At 50.9% G+C, this 22,622-nt stretch overlaps 1 protein-coding gene across 16 annotated transcripts in view; it reads left to right on the plus strand.

Moving 5' to 3' along the window:
* Window positions 1-22,622, plus strand: part of AGAP1 (ArfGAP with GTPase domain, ankyrin repeat and PH domain 1) — a 554,841-nt gene that overhangs the window by 448,601 nt on the left and 83,618 nt on the right. For 10 of the 16 annotated variants that reach the window (XM_023259842.2, XM_023259844.2, XM_045034666.1 and 7 more), the window contains one exon: window positions 6,134-6,211. The exons of the other annotated variants lie outside the window; for them this stretch is intronic. In XM_023259842.2, coding sequence (XP_023115610.1) covers window positions 6,134-6,211 — 78 coding nt within the window. The remainder of the gene's footprint in view (window positions 1-6,133; window positions 6,212-22,622) is intronic. 16 annotated transcript variants of the gene reach the window in all.

Genomic DNA, 22,622 nt, shown 5'->3' on the forward strand with positions numbered 1-22,622 from the left:
ATATTTCTAATCTCCATCTGAGAACATGCCCGACCTGAAATCTACATTACGAATGTATCACAAAGGTATATTCGACTTCAACTCCTATTTTATTTTAGTCCCTGTTAAAAGTTACCCTCTTGGCATCGTACTGAAATACCCAATTAATTTTGGGTGCGCTTGAACCCTTGCTCTGCAACACAGTGTGTTTCTAGGCCAAGAGGAAAACCAGCCCTCCACCTAATTGGAACTTGTGGTTTTTATGGCGTATCCTGGAGCTTTCGCTTAGTTTTTATTTTCACTGTTTTCTGGGGTTAATGGTATTTTCTGTGCACGTCTACATTAACCACTATGCGGAAGCCTTCGGTGGCTTCCAAGCCTTCTCAGCTTTAAAGAAGCCGCCGATATGGAGATTGTATTTGCTGTAAAGAAAGCCATTATGGGTTATTGGAAAGTGAATTAAAATTTCATAATTAAGGGTCAGTGACTTCTTTCAGGGCTTTGTTGAGTTGGGTATTTTAGCTCCTGCGTTCAGGAGCTTCAGGTTACGAAAAGATTATACCAGTCTTGCCAGAAACTGGTAACGACGAAGTTATTTTGCTTCCTGAACATATGTCCTATATTTGCTTGGCCTCAGGTTTTGTTTAATCCTCTCAAAGGCCCTTTTAATGGACGTTTCAACGCGACTACTTCTCTGTGTGGCCGCCTCTGGGAAGCAACCATTATGTCAAGCCCCTTTACAGCTGAAGTAGGGAGTTCACATAGCGTAAGAATCTTTGGGGTCGCATCTTATGGGGAAAAATAAAACAAAAAAAAACCACTGCCTCTTTACAAGAGAACAGAACATTTACACAGTCTTGTTGAGCAAATGAACGTTCAAATGGCCAGCACAACAGAAATCTCCAATCTCTAACCTCACAATGAAATCCCCACCAACAAAAGATTGAGGGGTACTGGGGACGCTAGACTGGAAATGATACGGAACCGCAGTGTGACGCACCCCCACCTGCTGGGGGGCTCCTGGGGGGACGGTCTTTATCTGGCCTCTCTGTGGAGCAGAGACAGTCCCCTCTGCACGAGTGGCACTTATACTGATGGCATCTTAAAAATAAATAAATACCCGTCTGGTGTGGACAGGGAGTGGGTGCTATCTGACAAGGTTATCATTCGCCTTCTCTAAGAGGTACAAGTTTGCAATCCCTCGTGTGAATGGAGAGGGTTATTTGTTTCGTTCCGAGACAAGACATTCTTAGAAATGAGTGACACGCCTTCTCTGACCCAGCCCCTTCCTGCGTGTAGGTAAAAAGATCCTATTTGTTCTCATAATTGATTGTGAGGGCTGCAGCGTGCCTTACTTAACCAGCCCTGTTCGCTGCACGCCGCGGATGTAATTCATGCACACTTGAACGTCCAACATGGCTGACAAGGCTTGGACATACAACCTCACAGCTGCATCATTTTTTAATCAGCTATCTGAGGAATATTTATCTAATCAACAAAGAGCGCTGTCAGAAGGAGACCAGAGGTGACATTAATATAAGTCTGTGGTCCCCTGGCACACTGATGGAGGAAGAGTTCAGGAGAAAACCAGGCTCGTCTGAGCACGCCAACAGACTAAGGTGCATTTTTATTCCACTTGCAAAGAGCTAGTCGAAAGATTCTCACCTTGGAAATTCGGCTGCCTGTCGTCAGTTCTTAGCCATTCATTTGCATGCGGTAGTTAAAAATACAAGAATTTTGGTTTTTTACTTTTTTATTATTTTATTTTATTTTTTATTTTTTTGCTTAGAGAAACAAAATAACAAGTGTCCCTTTAAAATAAAATCGTAAGTCCCTCACGATCATCGTGTGAACTCGGATGAAAAGGCAGAGCTTGCAAAGATCAGGAGACGTGTCATAATTGGGAGTTGTTAACTCTAAATGATTCCAGCTACCCTAACTTCATGGAAAGCCGTAATTTGCACATTTTCCCCCTTTGCTGGCTGTCCTTTGAAAAGATCATGACTGTCTGTTAGTAATTAGGAGTCGGGTGTGTTGTGCCAAACAGACCTCATTTTGGACACAGGGACACAAAACGCATCTAACTATCATCAGATACCTTAAAGAAATATTCTGCGAACTGAAGTTTATAGCAGCGTCTTTTCTTTATGTGAGTGACTCAGGATGAGCAGCATTTGAGACCCGGATAAGCTGGGTCACAGCCACCCCCAGCTGTCAGTGTGGTCACCCGCTACCCAAGAAAATGAGCTTTCTGGAAGGGGCCATGTCACTAGATAGCCAGAGCACACGTGCAGGTGCACTTGTCAGCGTTAGGATTCGGGTACCAGGACTACCACTCACCTGTCTTTTCCTTTCTTTGTAATCCAAAGATTACAAGGTGCTCATATGCAAGAGGGCTCTTGGTTAATTTGAAGGGGAAGTTGATGATGCCACTGGCACTAAAAGGCAGTAAGCTTTTTGTGTTCGTATAGGTTGCAGGAGGAGTCCCTACTATCTTACCCTGTCTTTTTCAAAATTGTGATCCTCTCAATCATTAGGAAACACATTCCAACCCATATAAGGATGAGTTCCGCGTCCCTCTCTGTTTTAATTCTCGAGCGTGAGCCGTGTGCCCCGTGCACTGCCTCTTGCTGTGGTATTCACGTAACAGTCTGGTATTGAACGTGAGCTCACGGTTCGCATTTTGACACCATTATGGGGAGAATGCCGTCCTGCTAATGGCTTCCTGTCCCCTGCTGCCCCCTCCTCCCCCGCCCCGGGCCCGCCGACTTTCCTGCCGACGTAGATCGGGGTTCAGAAAGTTCCACTTAATTTGCAGGTAGTGAGAAGAGCTCCCTCTCCCCACCTAACATTCGGGCTGACAGTTAGCTTCCATCACATCTGAAATTACACGATGTAGGGTTGTACCCCCCGGGGAGATTTGAGTTTGTGCTGTCGACATTTGAGACTGCGCGGAGACATCAGGCTGTTGAAATAGCTACGTAAGGCACCCGAAACTGTTTAGAGAAGAGACTTGCTTATCCAGTAAGCACAACAGCAGCGTGGAAACTGCTGGAGGATTGCTCGCACCCCACTGCCTTTCCTCCCGGTGATGTGAAACTCTGTAGTTTTGTGAGAAGTCACACTGGTGACGGAAATCAAAACAAGTTAGCCTGTGTTGAAATGGAAGAAACCGTATCCCTGAAATTTAAAAAAAAAAAAAAAAAGTAAATCGCGGTTTGTGGGTTCAAGCCCCGCGTTGGGCTCTGTGCTGACCGCTCAGAGCCTGGAGCTTGCTTCCAATTCTGTGTCTCCTTCTCTCTCTGCCCCTCCCTGCTCGCTCTCTGTCTCACTCTGTCTCTCAAAAATAAATAAACGTAAAAAAAAAAAAAAAAAGTAAAGATTGCCCAGAAAATATAGCATTCTGAGCTAGTCCGCGTGAGGCAGCCCTCAAGCGTCACCGCTGTTGCAAAGGTGGCGGCTGTGGCATGTGATGGCCGCGTGGTTGGGGAACGAGGCGCCCAGCCAGCAGCGTCGGGATGCAGTGCCCTTCCGTTTGGCACAGTGTCCCCATTTCCTGCAGAAGGGAGCACGGGCGGCAGCACCGTGCACAATCTGAGATTTTACCGATGATAATCCGATTGTGTTTTCTCTTTGAGAAGCTTCGAAACAGGTGGACCTAGAGCAGCCGATGCCCCAGGAGACAAATGCACGTGTCGGGACCTTGGTATCATCCCGAAAACGTCCATTTGTTTAAGAGGAAGGAAAAGGCATGGCATTTTACACATTAAAATTGATTATTTCATCAATAGGTTAATAGAAAACCAGACTGCGAGCTCACTTCTTACCTCTACATCCAAACAGTAATGGGAGATCGGAGCATGAAAAATGCAAGGCATGTGCAGGTGAGGGAAGAGGTTTGCACTAGAACTCCCCCCCCACCACTCCCTCCAGAAGGGTGCCCAGCCTCAGCTCTGCCTATTTATATGTAAATGTTTGAGAAAGAGGTAAGTTTGAGAAAGAGGCTGGGGAGTGCAGCCTCTTTCGTGGCCACCGCTTTCTGGAACTTGGAAAACTGGGGCCAGGACACCAGAGCATCATCTATTGAGATAATTAAACACGCAATTAATTCTGCAAAAGCGTCCGCTGTACCCGAGGGAGCGGATAAATATTCATTGACCGTTTCTAAAGTAAACATTTGAAAACTGTGCCTAGTTTGGTTTCCTTTGTCTCGGGCGCCTGGTGTTCGTACCGGAGGGTGCCGGCCGTGACGTTACCTGGGACAGACACCCTGTAGGTAGTTGGTACCTCGAGGATGCGGGGGTAAGGGGAGCTTCTCACCAGGGCGAGACTAAATTCAGGCCCATATACGGTAGAAGGGCCTGCATCCCCAACCTTAAATGCCCACTAGTTTAGAGATTAGATTTCCTACTAAATTACCGGTGGGTTTTCAAGCTACCAAGTAACTCTTCGGTGTGTTTACTCATAGCTTACTTTTTCCCGGTTTTAAGTTGGGCGACCACTAAATTACAGCTGCTTTCTGCTTTCCTCATTAGCATAAAATTTGCATCCCGGGTGTACACTGTTTGAGAATCACTGCGCTTGCTTCCGTAAGTGTCCTTATTTCTCACACGTAGTTCCTGTTGTCCCTGCAAGTAAACCCCGTGTGCACAGAAGTGCTTGGGATTCAGCTCAGCAGCAAAGCTCCTCGCAGAGCCCTGGTCGTCACGGGGGCTCCTTTCGCGACCACCGGGCTTGGCACAGCTAGAGCTGAGCCCACCCTCTTGGAGACTGAGCGTCTGGGCTTGAACACGACAGCAGGAGCCAGCACCGTCCTGAGTCCGGAACGTGCTGGGGTGACCCCTGGCCAGCGTGTTCCTTGTCTCTGCGTCAGTCCGTGACCCGGAGGGTCGGCCTGGCTTCCCCAGGAGCGCCTCTTACCCCCAACGTTAAACGGTTAGCCCCAGAGAGCCTGATGGCGGGTTTGACCGCTCTCTTCTCCTGGCCGTGGAGGTCAAGAGAGAGAGATGGCCCGGCGTGCCTCTTCTTCCGAAACCTGGGTGACCGCGTCCGCCACGGACACGCTGGCGTGCGTGCCCGTGTGGTGGCCCTCCGGCCCGTGGATCTGTGGCTGTGCCTTCAGCCGGAAGACTTGCACCACAGGAGGCTCCCTACTTAACCTTCGCTCTTGATGAAGTGCGTCCTCTGAAGGGCTGACCGGAGCCAGCCTCTCCGCCACAGGTGTCTCGGCCCCGAGTGTGCGGTTGGGAGGGTGGGGGCCAGGTGAGGCGAGAATGTGTGCCCGGAGAAGAGTGCCTTAGGAGGTCGGGGACCCCTCCCGCCCCATTCTGCACACGGTGGCAGGTTCATGCTGCGGCTCTCTCCCAAACCCAGGGTTCTTCTGTGGGTAACTGGCCATCTGTCTTTTTTTTTCCCCCCCTCGGATGCTTTCTTTGATGAGTTGAGAGCTTGGGGCGTGTGCTCTGGGTCCCTCAGAGCTCCCTTCAGAGCCTCCAGAGGCCCCCATAGGAAGGAGAAGGGCCTCCACCCTCTGACAACAGCAAGATGGTAGCCGAGTTTTGCCGGCACAGGCTGCTGTCCAGATGAACGCGTGTCGGGGGGGAAATAAGTCCAGCTTTAAGGGCTCCGGCTATTCAGGGCCCCTACCTTCTGCAGCATACACGTGAACCGCGAGTCACCGGGGTCTCTTTTGATTTGACACATTCCCAGCATTCTGCCAAATCAAAGGGCTCATGGCTGCTGGCATCCTAGCTCCTTCAAAAGACGCCACCCGTCGCCAAGAAGGCCAGCCTGGCACTGTTTGGAGTGGCCACGTGTCCGGCCCAGCAGGGCGGGAGCGACGCACGGGCTTCCTTGCCCGGGCCTTAGTTTGATTTCATGCCAACCTAATGATGCCGGCTGGCACGCCTCCCCCACTCTCGATCGCCCTGTGCCAGGAGCAGTGGGGGGAAGGGGGGTGCCGGGGGTGGGGGGGTGCGGGTCTCCCTCCCCTCCCCTCCCCCCCCCCACCCCGGTGCACACCTGCCTCCCAGGAACCGCTGGCTCGGAGGTGACGTCACGAGCTGCTTTGACATTTCTCCCCTTTTCATTTGTTTTATTTTCCTTTTTGTTTTCTCTCTTTCCCCCCGCCCCCTTCTCTGCTCTCGGGATGCAGCCAAGCGCAAGGCATGGAAACTAAACCGTGTTGGTAGCCTGCGAAATATATACAGCAGCAGCGGCACCAACACCGAAGGTAACGCCGCGCCCCCCCGCCCTCGCGCCCGCGTGGAGCCGCATGCCCCTCATTGTGTCTGCAGACTCATCCCCGCCGTCTCCATCGCCCGTCCGTGTGCTTGATTTTGCCATACGTGTTACTTTTCAGCTTACTTAAATTTTGACCTTTCGCTTCAGTCCTAGAGTAGTGATGTTTAAATTACTTCAGAAACCTATTTTCTCCTCTTTTTTTCTTTCCCTTTATACATGCGGGCACTCGATGTAATATTTCCCGAGTTATTACAGTTTTTAAAAGTGTTAGTATCAGGTGTAATGATCTGTAGCCAAACACAATAGTGTGCCGTGACATTTAAGTAACAGTCTTAATTTGTTTTGTGGACGCATACTCCATAATGCCGTGTGCAGCTCTAATCCAGAGGCAGCCAGACCCGGGTCATTTGCATGGGGCTGCTGTTGCTTGTAAATTCAGTATATTGTTGTGTTTCTAAAGGTCGTCTGGTGCCAAAGTTCACAAATTGACTCGCGTTGCTTTTTCCACCGAAGACAGCCGCCCCTGCTTTTGTATAATAGCAGATTGAATTTTTCCCACCTTCATTGGAACAACACAATTATAAATTGCCTCTTTTTTTTTTTTTTTTTTATGATTGCAAATGTCAAGGGTCAGAATTATTTTGTTGCCAGGCAAAGGAAAACCAGCGTCAGCCCACGTGAGTTTGTAAGGGAGGCTGGTGCACAATGAGCACGATGCAAAATAGGTCACAATCCAGCGATCTTGGTATAATAGGGGGACATTTTTTTTCACTTAAGTGCAAGCCAAATGGGTCAAGTAATCGCCAGCTCGTGCCCTAACACTAATTGACTTATTTGGGGATGATTATAACTGTAATATTTTTCTTAATGTCACTGTTTTCTGGGCTGTTGATTTTAGCGATTGCCAAGCAGTGGCATTAAATCTCTTGTAAATTTTAAATTGCACGCTATTTCTGTAAACAGGTCCCTCTCTTCACATCCTGATCATTAACCTTTGCTGATTTATATCACCATCCTCTTTTCATTCCTTCCACAATTACTCCTGTCTTGCTGCTGAAAGGCCTCTTCTCAGCCAGGAAAAAAAAAAAAAATGAATCTGGAAAACAAAACTACATTTTCACGATGGCTTGTTAAAGGCCTATTTTTTAATCATAATTTTTTTCATTCCTCAAGGGGACGTTGTCGTCTGTGAAGGTACCAATGGAGCTTGACCCCCTTGGTATCTTCTTTCAAAGCATTCATTCCAGAAAGACAAAATGGGAGAGAAAAATAATAGAATGTTAAGAACACTCACACGCAGCCTCATTTTTTGTTGTGTTTTAAAGGGTGTTACATGTACTCCGTCCCTACTCTTGAGTGTCAGTTTTTCAACTTAGGCCGCATATCATTTCTTCTCCCTGTGTCCTTTTCAAATATGTTTTCCTCTTGTGTGTGTACGCATTTGTCACAACAAATTTGTTTATTGACTTCCAGCCTTAAAAAAAAAAAAAAAAAGGTGACGTCTGGTTTCACGTGTGGTTGTATACAAAGCTGGGGGACAGTAAGGAGGCAGACAGACAGTTCCCCTGGGACTTGCTGACGGGCCTTCCTGGAGACTGGCCGACAGGTGTGACAGGTGTCACGTACGACGTGCAGAAGTGGGAGCTTCTCACCTTGACCAATCAGGTAATCTGCGGTGTCTGCCCCGCCCAGTGCTCCTGGCTGGGGAGGGACAGTGACGCACGCGCTGCTCCCTGAAATCTGTAAATGCCAGATAAGGTTGCATCTCGGGGTCCCGCAGTCGGTTGCCAACAGGTACTAAAGGCAGGCAGTCCTGGGCATATCGGAGTAAATAACGACCACAGAGCCTACGGTGCGTCCCGTTTTCTCTCGCTTCTGTCCAGTGTCGAGTTACACGTGTGACTCTCTAATTGAGCGGCATGGTCTTTCTTCATTGACTTTGGGTCTCAGATCCATTCTGTATGCACAGTCTCATTTCATACCACTTCTAACTGAACGTTACCAAATTCGTGTCGTTATATGAATTATCAGGACGCCCTTCTGATTTCCAGTCTTGCCGTGTGACATCATCATGTCTATAAAACGATCTTTGATGAAAATTCGTTCCCTGAGCATTCCACGTTGTGTGGTCACCTGAGGTCTTGAGCATTCCATTAAATGTCCCCATCCCCAGGTGGAGTATTTTTTGAAGGGGTCCCTTGCGTGATATACACAGAGGTGCCTCCGGACACGCGAAGTGCAGTTGATGCCCAAGTTTCCTGGGGAGAGAGTTAGAAGCTGAGTTTCGGGAGTTTAGGGGAGGGCACGCACCGTGAACCAGGCACCGTCCCAGGAGCACATCCACTCCTATGAGCGGCCCTCCGTGCGACCCGGGGCAGGGGCGTCCGCACCCCCCCCACCACCACCACTTTCCAGACCCAGAGTGCAGCTCAGGCTGCCTGGAGCTTCAGGCTGTTGAGAGACGGGCAGGACCGGGCTTGAACCCCGTGACCTCTCTCCAAAGCCCTTTTCCTCCTGTGTCCACTCTTTTCCGACCCCTGGGCTGCATGATTTTGGTTCCCGTACGTGCCACCCTGCCGGTAGGTACCACATCGGACACGGGACGTTGGAATCCTGGAGGCCGAGTGTGCATCCGGATAGCTCAGCTCTGGGACCTGGATCCTCGTGGAGGGGCGGTGCACAGACGTCAGGAGTGGACCAACACAGACCACCCAGAGCTAGTGAGGGAAACACCCAGACGAGGTTAGGCAACAGACAAAAGTGTGCCCTCTCCTCCTCTTTTCTGTCCGTTTGGGTTCATTATCTCCGAAACCGAGATGGAAACTTGATCTTTGATGTTGGACTACGTTTTACATCTCTGTTACTTTACAAAAACTCAACTCTTTGCCAGGGTTGGTGAGATTTAAGTTCTTCCAACGAGAATGAGCTTGAGTTCTGCCATCTCAGAGGTTGGTGAAATGGGGATGGAAGGTATGTCGGTGATTGGATTCCCCGGTTCGTCGCTGCCTCCGAGCCCAGAGGGAAAACGCCTCCACGCCAGGCGGCTGAGGGCAGACGTGGGAGCGTTCACCTCCATGGTCCGCGTCTTTCCGAGGAAGAACAGAGAGAACTGGGCGGAAGGTGGACGCTGCGTCTGGGAGACGTGGAAGGAAGGCCTGTTGCATTGTGGGCAGCGGGTCCCCCAGAGCAGGGGCCACACGGAACCCAGGCGCTGCCTTCAGGCATCAGCTTCCCTGCACACCTGGAGACAGGTGCGATTGTCATCCCTGTGGGATGAACAGAGGGAACAGAGAGACTGTTCGGGACACGTGATGAAGCATTAATGGGCAAAGGCGAGATGCGTTGGGGAGCAAGGGGTATTTCTTGGGGCCCACGCGCATTTTGTGAGCTGAGAAAGCCACCTCAGGCCACAGATGATGCTCTCACCCAAGTCCCAGCCAGGTTCAGTTTTAGCCTGAAGTCCCAATTCAGCCTTGTCTTGGGTGCATTTCCGTGGATCTGGAACTTGCCCCAGAGACAGGCCTGTGAGCCCTGTTTGGACTGCCTCCCCGCGCCTCAGTGGGCCAAATGGAGGGACCGAGGGGTCCCAGGCACTGTGATCGCAAACAGGCCCCACGTGGAGAAGCCCAAGCTTTTCGGAGACCGGCACAGCTGATCACGTTGGACCTGTGTCCGGGCCCCTCCTGCACCGGATGGCGGGGACAGTCCCACTCACATGAGCAGACCTCACCACCCAGTGTCCCCAGTCCCAGTGCCGAGGCTTCTGCCCCATTCAGTTTGAGGCAAATAGATGACAGGCATATGTTTACGACTCACACGTGAGGGCATGACAGGCTTGCTGGGGTCTCAGGTCCCTGCCTGGGTGGGTCCCGGGCAGGGGGACAACGGAAGGGCTTACCGTCAGGTCGGGAGGTTGGGCGAAGACCCTGGCACGCAGGGAGGGAAAAGAAGTTCCAAAGGAGGCCCTGGGCGCCCTGGGGGTCCGTGGAGAGCAAAGCTCCGTGCAGTGGAGGGGTTCAGGAGCGGCTTCACCGTCCACGGGATTCAACAGGAGCCACAACCGAACGCAGCTCTGAACGGCTTCCTGGCACCCCACCCCGTGACTCCCAGCCACCCCCGAGGGAGGCCATATCCTCCACATTTTACAGAAGGAGAAACTGAGGCCTGGGGAAGAGCGGTCCCGTGCCCCTGGAAAGCACCTTGGCAGGTGGAGACTGGGCTGGGCACTGGGGTTGAAGCCGCAGCCCAAACCCTGGACGTGGGCTCAGCCACAAGCACAGAGCACACGTAGGCTTGAACGGAGAGGTGTAGACGCCCTGCTGGGGCCGCGATGCTCTGTGGACAGCCGTCACCTCACCGCATCGAGGGAAACGGGGCTGCTCCTCCTTAGCAGGTGTGACCGGTTTTCTCCTGTGGTGTCTGGACCCAGCCCCGGCCCCAGGGCCCCACCGCCTGAGGCTGCCGTCTGCACTCAGGTCTCTTCGCTGTAAGTCACTCCAGATACTTCCAGTCACACTTTGATCCCTGATCAGAAATTTTGCAGACCTCGTGTTTGTGAGCAGCAGCGTGGGCAGTGCTTGTGAGCCCAGACCCTTGAGCCAGAAGGTCTGCGTCCAGTTCTGGAGTCCCCACTGTTCCTCGGTCCCCCCATCTGCACACTGGGGGGACAATGGCCCCTACGCAGGCGTGGCGAGGAGTCGGCACGTTAACACATCCAGGGTCCACGCGCGCCCCTGCCAGTCCTTGTCTCGTGTCCAGAGTACCTCAGATTCTCTCATTCACAGAAAACTCGGAGCTTGAGGAAACGTTCACATGGCGAGGAGCAGAGGTTCAGCAAGAGGTGTTGCCCTGAAAGTGTAAGAGCCTCTTTTTTCCAGACTTTTAAAGCTACCCCTTCCCAGTTCCATCACTGTCCTCGTCAAAGGAACCATCAGACGCATAAATTTGGCGTCGGGAACAGTCGTGCCTGGCCGATCCCGGCTGTCCTGCCCCCGCCTGGCTTTCTTTCTCCAAAATGAAGACCCAAAGCCTGCCTCGAGGGGTAATCGAAGAAGACAGACGCCCACAAAGCTCTCGCCACAGAGCTTGGGCCCCTGGTCAGGGTGACCACAGGGCTTGCCGTTAAATTGTTATAAAGACTTACTTCATAGGAAAATAACTCCAAGAATACAGCCCGTGGAGAGGATCCAGAGGACCATTTTTTTAGGCCTGTTGAATGTATTAGTGGAAGGCGGAATCGGCCAAAGCAGGCACTGGCCAATGGCGAGCGGCCCATCCAGATAAATTAAGATTTGGGAAACCCTTTCATGGGAAATAACTCCAGAATTGACTTTCGGGGGAGAGAAGCAAGGTTGCTTGTTTTTCCAGCCCTCGACTTCTAAAAGAATGACAGTACTGTTGGCCATCCCCGTGGTGAGCAGTAGCTGGGGGGCTGGGAGGGGGGCACCCCACACGGGCAGTGCACGAGCCGCCCAGCACGGCAGAGCCCACGCAGTCCTTCCACCAGGAGATCGGGGACCCTGGAAAGTGATGGATGTAAGTTGGAATGAGTAACAAATGGTAACTGTAGAGCACTGCTTAGGGACCAGATAAACTACAGCAGGTACCTCTGGGTTTTCCTTCTCTCTCTAAACCAAGAGCTTGGACCTTTAGCTTTCCTATAGTGCCTGGACCGTGAGCAAGCACCAGGAAACTGTTAACACAACCTTCCTCCCCCTCCTGAAGTGTTGTCGGTTTTGGATCGGACCGTTTATTTTTTTCAGGAGCTCTGTTTTTAGATACCCTCCTTAATTTCAGAAATGCCTCGTGTCCCACGGTTCTGGAAGCCAAAGCTAATAGAATAGAGTTTCGTGGTGCCTGGCTCTCAGACTGCCCTCCCAGCTCTCTCTAATGTGTTTGGAAAACAGAAACCTCCTTCGTGTTTCACGAGAATCTTCCTGTGACAACAGCGGTAAACATCCCTAACTTTGTGACCTCCCTCTGGGGGCTCACTTATTCCCAGAATTAATTCCGTTCTTGTCCTAATTTAAGCCACTGTACAAAACCTCTGTGGGACTCTGGGCTAAACAAAGATATTTACCAAATTCAGAGCTTGCAGAAATATTTACCTGAGAACCATGAACCTCATGTGTTCATAATGACCAGAAATCACGGGTTGGTTTTTTTTCGTTCCCTTTCTGCTCAAAATCAACTCCTCAAGCGGGAGGAGGGAGTGTTTTCTTATGTATTATTCTGTTGCCATGGGTCTCAATTCTTCACAATCCTGGACCATAGTCTTTAGGCTTTCTTCCACATTTATCTTGTCCTACGAAAATGGGAGAAATATTGAAAATAAATAAAAACTGACTTTTTGTATTATGGTGAGTTTGGACTGAAACCTTAAACGTGTGGTTTTCATAATCGAGTAAAATATCTAAACCACATGCCTATTTAATATATGCTTTGGAAGCAGAAATATTGTAGTATTTTACCACATGTACGGTTCAAATATTAGCATAAAAGCCCGGGGCTGTGTACCACATAACCTTGAATGATCTCGTAGCGCGGAGATCGTGGTAGGCCCAGAGAGGGGGCCGAATGGCAAATGCGTCCCCTCTCTGTTTCCAACATCAACAAATTGATAATGGCGGCATGGGGAATTGCGTTGGGAAGGATTCTGAGGCTGTGTCGGGGGTTTGGGAAGTTGTGGATGTCTCTTCTGGCAAAAGAAAGCGAGGGACAGCACGCCTTCGTCATCCTAGTCCAGCCTAATGCCTCCCTCCCAGTTGACGCTGAGATCAGAGTGGGGGACGCTGAGATAAGAGTTGGGGGGCAGGGGGCGGGCAGCTGGCAGCTCCCAGTCCGAGGGGAGCAGAGCAGGAAGGGTGGTAGAGGGAAGCGTGTTCCCAGAGAGGGCCCCAAAATCGGTAGGACTTGAAGAAAAGACAGCGTGGAGTTTCGGGCAGAAACTGGGGGAGACCCATGGCTATACTCGCTTGATAGTGAGGAAAAATGACTTGGCCAGACAGTAAAGTCGCTATGAACACATGAATCGGGGTGCTGCGGCGTACCCTAAGACAAAAGTCCTAATTCTCCAACAACGGAAGCCTGAAGTGGAGAAGACCGCTGTCTCCCTACAAGTCTTGGCTACTTTATCATCAGATCACTTAAATGGTGACCGCCCGGAAGCCCCTGGGCTTTGTGGACCCCGGACTTGTATCAGCCGCCTCTGGAAAGCGGACGTGTCTCTCCTCTATGCCGGACGTCTCCTCACCGCACGGCTTAGATAACACACTCTCATCCTGTCCGTTGTTAACTATGTCAGGAAGGATGCTTGGCCTCCCGGATACCACCGAGCATCAGGGGCCTGGGGTCCAGGTTTGTAGGGGCTCCCCAGAAAATGGACTCCGATTTCCCGCCTGGCCGGTGGAGACAGCTGCAGACACCTGAGCCCTTCTAAATTTGGAAGAGGAACAAATCTGCTCGATATCGTCACTCGCCTCACCCCTGCATCTCAGAGACATTTGAGCCGTTGTGCATCCGTTGGGCATAAGGGTCCAGATCGCCTTGGCCTCTGCATTTAAAACATCGCGGCTGCTGTGTTTCTTGGAACCACCGCTGAGGACAGAGGCGCGCATCCATCCGACTCCCCTCCCCTTTGACCCGCTCGCCCAAAATGCACCCCCGTCAGCCATCTCCTGTTGCAAACAGCTTCCAAATGTACAACAGTTGAAGCTGCTTTGAGTCCTTTTAACCCTTTGTCTGCTCAGGCTCCGCAAAAATAATTGATGACTGATTGGCCCATTAACCTTTAAAAAAAAAAAAAGTTTGACAGCCCAGACTTGTGTAACGAGGAGGGATTCCTTGTGAAATCGGTCTGATGGCTGACTTGCTTGCCCCTAAGGAGGCAAAATTAGCCCCACGGGGCCTCGTCTGCATAGAAACTGGACGCAATTAGTGTAATATCCGGTGTTATTAATGTCGTTTGGAATAATTGGGCAGGTTGATTTCGACAGGTTCATGGCGCTAAAATACTATTATAGTGGACCTTTCCGCAGCTAACTGTTAAACACGGAAAACTGTTCAAATCCCTGCGAGCCCAATCACAAAACTTTATTCAACAGCTCAGCCCCGGAATGTCATGCCGTGAGACAACACAGTTCTTCATCAAGGGCTTCGGGGTGTGGGTGGCGCTCTGATTTGTCCTTGTTGAGGGGCCGGGGATTGGATTCTGCTGATGACGTTGTGCATCTGAGACCAAGAAAACACGCTTGTAATGTCCGTGCCCTCAAGACTCCTTGCAACCTGAGTTCTATTTTTGCAGGATGAATTAAGTGTGAGCCGCCATAATTGTCACAAACAGGCGGTTTGTATTAGCAAAATGAAACCACTCGAATGGAAAACTGGCAACGGTACCTTCCGACGGTCCAAGTGCCCACTCTGCACATTTTAAATGAGGGTGGCAGGGGAGAGTAATGTCCAGTCTGTCTCCCTGACTGGCCTCACACCTGCCGGTTATTCTTGGTGTGCATAAAACTAAAATGTCACCGTCGTCACTTCACGATGTGATGGAATCCTTCTGGCCCGGCGGCGACCTGAATAAGCCAGTATCATCTGGTAGAAATTCTTTTCTGAACGTGAGGAGGAACGTATTAGTGTTTGTCCCTACAGAAGAAGGGAGAATGTGGGGGCCCGGAAATCGGCTGTTTACTTAATCGGTGCAAATAGTCGCTTGCCATGAGCGAGGACCAAGTCCAGAGATTGACCAGGCATTGACCTAACAGGATGGCCGGTGGGCAGGTCGGTGCCCCCGACCAGAGCGAGGCCTTTTCTCCCTTGGATTAGTCAGGACTGGCTTTGGAAGCGACAAATCCAATTTAAAGGAGCTTAAACCAAGAAAGGAAGCAGGCAGGCTCACGCCAACTCCAGCTGGCTCCGGGGGCCCCTGCACCCCAGAACCGGGAGCATATTGGGCACTTTCATTCTTCTCACTGCTGGACAGCGGCCTTCTCACCTTTCATGGGCAGGGGCTTCAGTCCCAGAGGTTTTCCTTGGCTTGGAGGCGCAAAGGCTCCTGTACCCGCAGGGCACGTCTTACCAAGTCCCAGGTTAGAGAGGAAGGTGCTCTGTGGCCCCAACCCAGCTACAGAAACTTGGAGAAGGAAACGTGGCACACGTGACCCCTACTAGATCAGAGAAGAGCAGCCAAGAGCACCACGTGCTCGGATCGTCCTGGCATAGATGGGACTGTCCCTCCTCCCGGTGCTGACTGATCACCAAAGACGTCAGCTGGACAGTCCCCGGCTTATGACTGTCACATCAGGACCTCATGTCACGGGAGCTGTGACCACAGCAGGGCAGATGAGATGCCTTCTGCCAGCCGATCATCCTGTCCCTCGACCTTTTCCAGACAGGACCAGGTTCAGAGTCGTCACTAGTGACAAGCTGGGTAGAGATTTCTGGGAAACTCCTTTCCAAAGACCCACTACCTTGGGGTGCCTGGGGAGCTTGCTCGGTTGAGCTTCCAACTCTTAATTTCAGCTCAGGTCCTGATCTCCTAGTTTGTGGGATCGAGCCCCCCTTGGGGCTCTGCGCTGAGCATAGAACCTGCTTGAGATTCTCTCCCCCTCCCCCCGACTCATGCGCTCTCTCTCTCTCCCTCAATAAATTAGAAAAAAGTAAAAGACACACCACCTTGACTTTCTGACATCGGCAGCAGAAAAAGGCAGTGGGAAGTGGGGACCCCCTTCTCTCTCCCACTGGACACCTCATGAGAGTTCCTTTCCTTTATATGTTGGTTATTAAGGGGCACCTGGGTGGCTCAGTTGGTTAAGCGTCTGACTTCGGCTGAGGTCATGATCTCACGGTTTGTGGGTTTGAGCCCCTCCTCGGGCTCTGTGCTGACAGCTCGGAGCCTGGAGCCTCCTTTGGATTCTGTGTCTCCCTCTCTCTGCCCCTCCCCCGCTCGCGCTTTCTTTCTCTCTCCCTCTGTCTCTACTCTCTTTCAAAAAGGAATCAATGTTGGGGCGCCTGGGTGGCGCAGTCGGTTAAGCGTCTGACTTCAGCCAGGTCACGATCTCGCGGTCCGGGAGTTCGAGCCCTGCGTCGGGCTCTGGGCTGATGGCTCGGAGCCTGGAGCCTCTTTCCGATTCTGTGTCTCCCTCTCTCTCTGTCCCTCCCCCGTTCATGCTCTGTCTCTCTCTGTCCCAAAAATAAATAAACTTTGAAAAAAAAAATTTTTTTTTAAAAATGAATCAATGTTAAAACATATATATATATTTTTTTAAATGCAATTGCTGTCTAATCCTTGTTCTTTTTTTTTTTTAATCTTGGGAGGCAGAGAAAAGCCATACAGTAGATACAATTCAGTTCTGAAATTCTAACTATATCTGTGAGTGTTAACATATTGCTCTCCCTCAAAAAAAAAAAAGAAAGAAAGAAAGAAACACATAAAGACAGTAATATCTGGGGAAACGCGGGATGCCGTAAGCATAAGCTGGGCGCCTGCGGCGGGTGGCGGGTGTGGACCACAAGTAGTAGACCGCGTGCCCAGGTTTCAATCCCTTATTCAGGGAACGAGGCATCCCAGCTACCCAGCTTCTGATAAAGACGTCTCCCCGCCAGGGCCCAGAATCTACAAGAAGGCTGAGTGGCTCCCCTGCTGGGGGTGCCTCTTTCCTGAGACAGCGTGGGGTTCCACCCTCCTTGTCCACAGTGAGCTGGACCCCTCTCCTCCGGGCGGCCCACCTGGCAGAGGCCGGGCCCAGCATCAGAGGCACCACCAGCTTAGCCCTCGGGGAGCCCTGGAGCCCACAGGGGCAAGACCCGAGCGTCTGTCTTCTGCCAACTCTAGGCCCGGGGTTCAGCTTAAAACGGAAACAGTCGCTGCAGAATAGCCTCGGGGATGAGTCCTGACGTCCACACCTGCCCCGTGACGGAGGGGGCCTCTGTGCGTGCTCCCATACGCCTTAAAAACAGCACGCTCACAGACCGTCACAGTGACCAGTCACGACGCTTACTGTGGCCCCACCTGCCGTCCCCGTTCGTGGCTTCGTTATTTCTAGAAGCGGGTGCCTTTCGAGGCGGACAGGCCTTCCCATCTAAAAAGCACGCTGTCTCAGACGCATCGGGGTTTTGAGTGTGGGTACAGTTGGGTCTGAACTGGGTCGTGAAAGTTCCTCATGCTCTCCAGGGTTCTTCCGGCTGTTCGTCGGCCTTTCCTCAAGAGCGCGTGTCCGCCGGGCCCGCCTCCTGGGATGTCCTGCATCCGTTGATTTGCTCTTTGCTCCGTTGAGGCTTATCGGTGCTTCGTTATCATCAGCAGGCCCCGCCAGGGTCTCAGCTGCCAGGAGGCGAGGTGTGAAACCCGCCCCGGCCGTTTGCACACTCTGGCCCATCACCTCAAAGCTCGGGACGGGGTCCACTCCTAGCCACCTGTGTAATGAGTGCAGGTTCCAGGCGATCCTTTATATTGTTGCTTTTGGGGAGTTTCCCGCTGTTCTCCGTATCTCTCCTTCCCTACCTCACAGATGGAAAGAAATGTATTTATAAACAGATATATGCAAATATGATCTCTGTTTTAGGGTACAGAAATGCCACCAGCCTGGGTTCAGGCCCTGCATCAGGCAATGTGCTGACAGCTCAGAGCCTGGAGCCTGCTTCGGATTCTGGGTCTCCCTCTCTCTCTGCCCCTCTCCAGCTCGTGCTCTCTCTCTCTCTCAAAAATGAATCAATGTTAAATATATATATATATATATTTTTTTTTTTTAATGCAATTGCTCTCTAATCCTTGTTCTTTTTTTTTTTTTTTTTTTTTTTTTGCTGGTGGCATTTCTGTAAACTGGTCTCGTATCTTGTCCATGTTCTATGTTCTTATGTCTCAGAATTTGTCAGTTAGTTGAGGCTTCCTACATAAACAGTCTTGTAATCCATGAATTTGTGTCTTTCCAGTCTTCAGATCTTCTATTTCTCTATCTCGTCTTACCGCATTGCCCCGCAGGGTCGAACAGAGGCTGTTACGATGAGCTGCTTTGCCTCGATCACCCTTTAAATTTTTTTTTAATGTTCATTTATATTTGAGAGAGAGAGAGAGAGACAGATTGCAAGCAGGGGAGGCACAGAGAGAGAGAGAGAGAGAGAGAGAGAGAGAGAGAGAGAGGGAGACACAGAATCCGAAGCAGGCTCCAGGCTCTGAGCTGTCAGCACAGAGCCCGACACGGGGCTCGAACACATGAACCATGAGATCATGACCTGAGCCGAAGTCAGATGCTCAGCTGACTGAGCCCCCCAGGCGCCCCCACCTTGGACACCCTTTGATGTGAAAGGAACTCTTCTAACATTTCATCGTGAAGAATAATGACGCGGTGGGGTGCGGATAGGTGCTCTGTCCAACAGAAGGACCAACTGTTCCTAGTTTGATAAAAGATTTCGGTCACAGTTATTTTCTTATTTAAGTGTTTCCCCCCCCTCCGATTCGGAAGGTGCACATTCTGCCGCTTTCCTCATCAAGGTCGACCCTCACGTTCCATCATGTGAGCCTCACTTGCCCAAATCCTACGTCCGTTCTTGGCCCCCCTGCGGAAGCATGTGCCGCCCTCGGACACGTCGGCTCCACTCGCACATCTCTGATTCTTCCGTTTTCCCTAAATGAGACGTTATTGTCAGAAGTAGTTTGTGACACAGTTTTTGCTTACGCATATCGACATATCTGTCTATTCATCTGTACACCAGTCCTTCCCTAGCTCTCCCCTTCTTTCTAGAATCTCCTGAAGCTTATCTCAGTAGTTCCTTTAGCGAGGATCTGTTGGCAATAGGCTTTTTCCATAGTTCTTTTTTTTAATGTTTTATTGTTTTATTTATTTACTTGTTTATTTAGAGAGAGCGCACACGCACACAGGAAGGGACAGAGGAGGGGGAGAGAGAGAACCTGAAGCAGGCTGCACACAGTCCGTGCGGAGCCCCATGCACAGCTTGGTCCCACAACCGTGAGATCATGCCCTGCACCAATACCAAGAGTGGGATGCTCAACTGACTGAGCCACCCAGGCGTCCCTGGTTTTTGGGGGGTATTTTTGGTTTTTTTATTTTTCTCCCTGTATAAAATATATTGCATTCTTTTTCTTCACGGAAGGTTCTCCTGGGTCCCAAGTCTACACTGACATTATTTTCTCCCGGGACTCTGAGGACATTATTCCTCTGTCTTGCAGCTTCGATTGTCACTCTTGAGACGCCCGTCATCATATGGCTGCCAGTTTGGTTTTTTTAAGAGCAGTCCACCCTCTCCTGCTTTGTGTTCTTAAGGGCCTCTTTTTGTCTTTGGTTTTCTACAGTTTCCTAAGCTTTTGGTGTGGTTTTCATTGCTGCGATCCTTCTGGGTGGATGTCATTTCCGTGTCTAGAGCTCTGATCATTTCACAGTCCCGCGCGGCTCCCACCGTTTGCCCGGCAGTGAGACGTGTGTGTCGCACCTTCCCCGCACCCATCATTTCTGACCCACAGGGTCCTTGCTCATTCGTCTGCCGTTTCAGCCAGTCCCTCCACGTCTCTCCTCTCTGCCCTTACCGCCCCCCCCCCCCCCCGCCAGCTCCTTCTTCACCCCATCCCTGGTGGGCTTGTTTCGTTAACCGTTATAATTTGAATTTCCAAAAGATCTGCCTTTTTTTAACGATCTGCCTGATCAGTTTTCATGGTCTCCTTTTTTTGAAAATTTAGGATCCCGTGTTTTCATTTCTTTAAACATTTTACGCATAATTACTTTGAATTCTGTACCTGAAATCCTCCGGATCTAAATCTGCTCCCCCGTCTCCCGTGTGTTCGGTGTTTTGGGTTCTGAGTTCACACGTGGGGGATCTTTGTGGAATGCTTTCCCTCCGAGGAGGTGCCGGGAGCCAAGGAGGTTCTGCAGACCTGAGCCTGTATCCCCTTCCTTTCCGGATCGCTGTTGGGGGTGGGGCGGGGTGGGGGGAGCATTCACCTGCAGGCGTTTAAAACCCAGTGCTCGCAGTTCTGGTTTATTAATCCATGGGTGTGATTTGGGGAGGGGGAGACAGGGTAGGCTACGGGCTTAGAGATGATGCCTTCCTACACGCCCATGGACGCCACAACACGTGTGTTTCCTAGGAAAGCCCCGCACACCTGTCTGCCGCATGACAGGAAGGTTTGGTGGGAAGGGACGGGGTCACACCCAGGGGTGTGGAAGCCACGCCCAGGCCGATGCAGGAGCACTCACCTGCTGGTGTCAGGAGTGCGGCACGCGTGTGTTGCATAAGCTCAGAGGGACCGTTCAGGCCGAGCCACGACTCGTGAAGTGGTCAGGTGAGGGCCGAAAGGAGGAGATGGGGAGAGTGGTACAGAGCCGGCCTCCGTAAGCAGTGTTGAGCTGATTAGGGAGCAGTGGGAAGAGGGAGCGGATGGAATCTGGGTGAGTCTGAAGGTTTATGACTAGAAATGGCGTTGTAACCATCAACAGAAATCGTGAAAACCAAAAAGGAGCCTTCGGAGACAACAGATGTGTTTCCATGCGTGTTAATTTGATGCGAGGCCAAAGTATCTAAAGAGTATCTGTAGGCATTTTTTTTAATCCCTAAGTGATTGGATTCGGGGGTCAGAGATACAGACCTGAGAATTGTCCGCATAAGTTAGAAGTGACTGTCTAAGCGTTAGAAGGAAAGGAGCCCTGAGAAGTGGTGAGGCATGGCCATGAAATAAACCCCCAGGGTATGTAATCACACCTGGCCGCTTGAAGAAGGGCCAGGGAAGGCAAGAAGAAGCTGTGATTTAAAAGATAGCAGAGCGCTTGGGTGGCTCCATTGATTGAGCCTCTAACTTCGGCTCAGGTCATGATCTCACGGTTTGCGAGTCCGAGCCCCACATCGGGCTCACTGCTCTTAGTGCAGAACCCACTTCAGATCCTCTGTCCTCCTTCTCTCTCTGCGTCTCCCTTGCTTTCCTCTCTCTCAAAAATAAATAAACATTAAAAATAACTTTAAAAAAAATAGGGGCGCCTGGGTGGCGCAGTCGGTTAAGCGTCCGACTTCAGCCAGGTCACGATCTCGCAGTCCGGGAGTTCGAGCCCCGCGTCAGGCTCTGGGCTGATGGCTCAGAGCCTGGAGCCTGTTTCCGATTCTGTGTCTCCCTCTCTCTCTGCCCCTCCCCCGTTCATGCTCTGTCTCTCTCTGTCCCAAAAATAAATAAACGTTGAAAAAAAATTTTTTTTTTAAAAATAAAAAATAAAACACTAGCTGAGTATGAAAAAGCTATGGCAAGACGGTACTGAACCCACCCATCCCTCCTTCCCCCAGGGCAGACATTGCTAGTTGATTGTAGCGCTCGTTCTCCAAGAGCCTGGGGCCAGCCTTGGAATCCTCAACACGGATTCTTGGCAGCTGCCCAGAACTGTTTCAAAAAAGTTGAGAACTGTCCTGCATCCCTCCCATAGCATCTCAGGGTAGAAAGGCCCATGGGTCGCCTCTGAGATGCCAAATTTCCACCAGGCTCCCTTAGAAGAGGACACACAACAGGGGATTGAACTCGTCAAGGGTGCAGAGACCCAAAGTTGGCTGTTGCATCTGTGGGTAGCCCCAAGGGGGAGAGACTCTTCTGCAAGTACAGACAGGAATATTTCGCGACCTAGAAGGTACTAGAAAAGGAAACTTGTATCCGGTATAAGTAGACAGAGAAGACAGGTGCTGGAGTTGACCGTTAAGGTGATTGAGAAGCCACAGAGGACATGCTGTGGGGACAGTACATTTGGAAACTTGCAAGAAATGAACTCCGACGTTCCTGTGAACGCTTAAATGTATTTGTGCCCGAGAGGAGATCTCACCTGCACAGGTGAGCCTTGATCACGTAATTAAATAGGGCAAAGCCAAACTTCAGCACTTGAATTTGAAAGTTCTGCCTTCACATGGGGTATGACCAGCATATTAGTGGAAACGCTCAGTGCCAACTACTTCATTGGAATGAAACACGAAGTGTCGATGTCCCTGTGTCACAGACCACATCCCTCCCCCCCCCCACCATTGTTTTCACTGCTTTGTATTCAGTCATCAGCTTGGTATCAGTGTGTGTGTGCCCGCCCTCCCAGCTCCGGACCGTGTGTCCTGCATGCCAGAACCCTTGCCCCCTGCGTGGTAGCCGGCAGCCATGTGACTGAGCCCCAAGGCGAGCTCAGTTCCCTCCCTTCGTTCCAGAAAATGTAGCCCGTGATTCAGGCTAGAAAGCTTTACGGCAGACCAGTTGTGCAGAAATTTAACTGGGAAGCTAATGGTTGTCATTTTTTTTTTTTTTTCACTGAAAGAGCCAATAAATCCTGATCAGGGGGCACTTCTGTCACGCACTTGAATTTCACATATTCAGAAAAGCGTGAGCCTGTCGAGTAGATCTAATGAGCGGCTGTCACAGTCCACCCGTGAATTAGCACGTG

The sequence above is a fragment of the Felis catus genome, chromosome C1 (assembly GCF_018350175.1).
Source record: "Felis catus isolate Fca126 chromosome C1, F.catus_Fca126_mat1.0, whole genome shotgun sequence".
In the NCBI taxonomy this organism is placed as follows: domain Eukaryota; kingdom Metazoa; phylum Chordata; class Mammalia; order Carnivora; family Felidae; genus Felis; species Felis catus.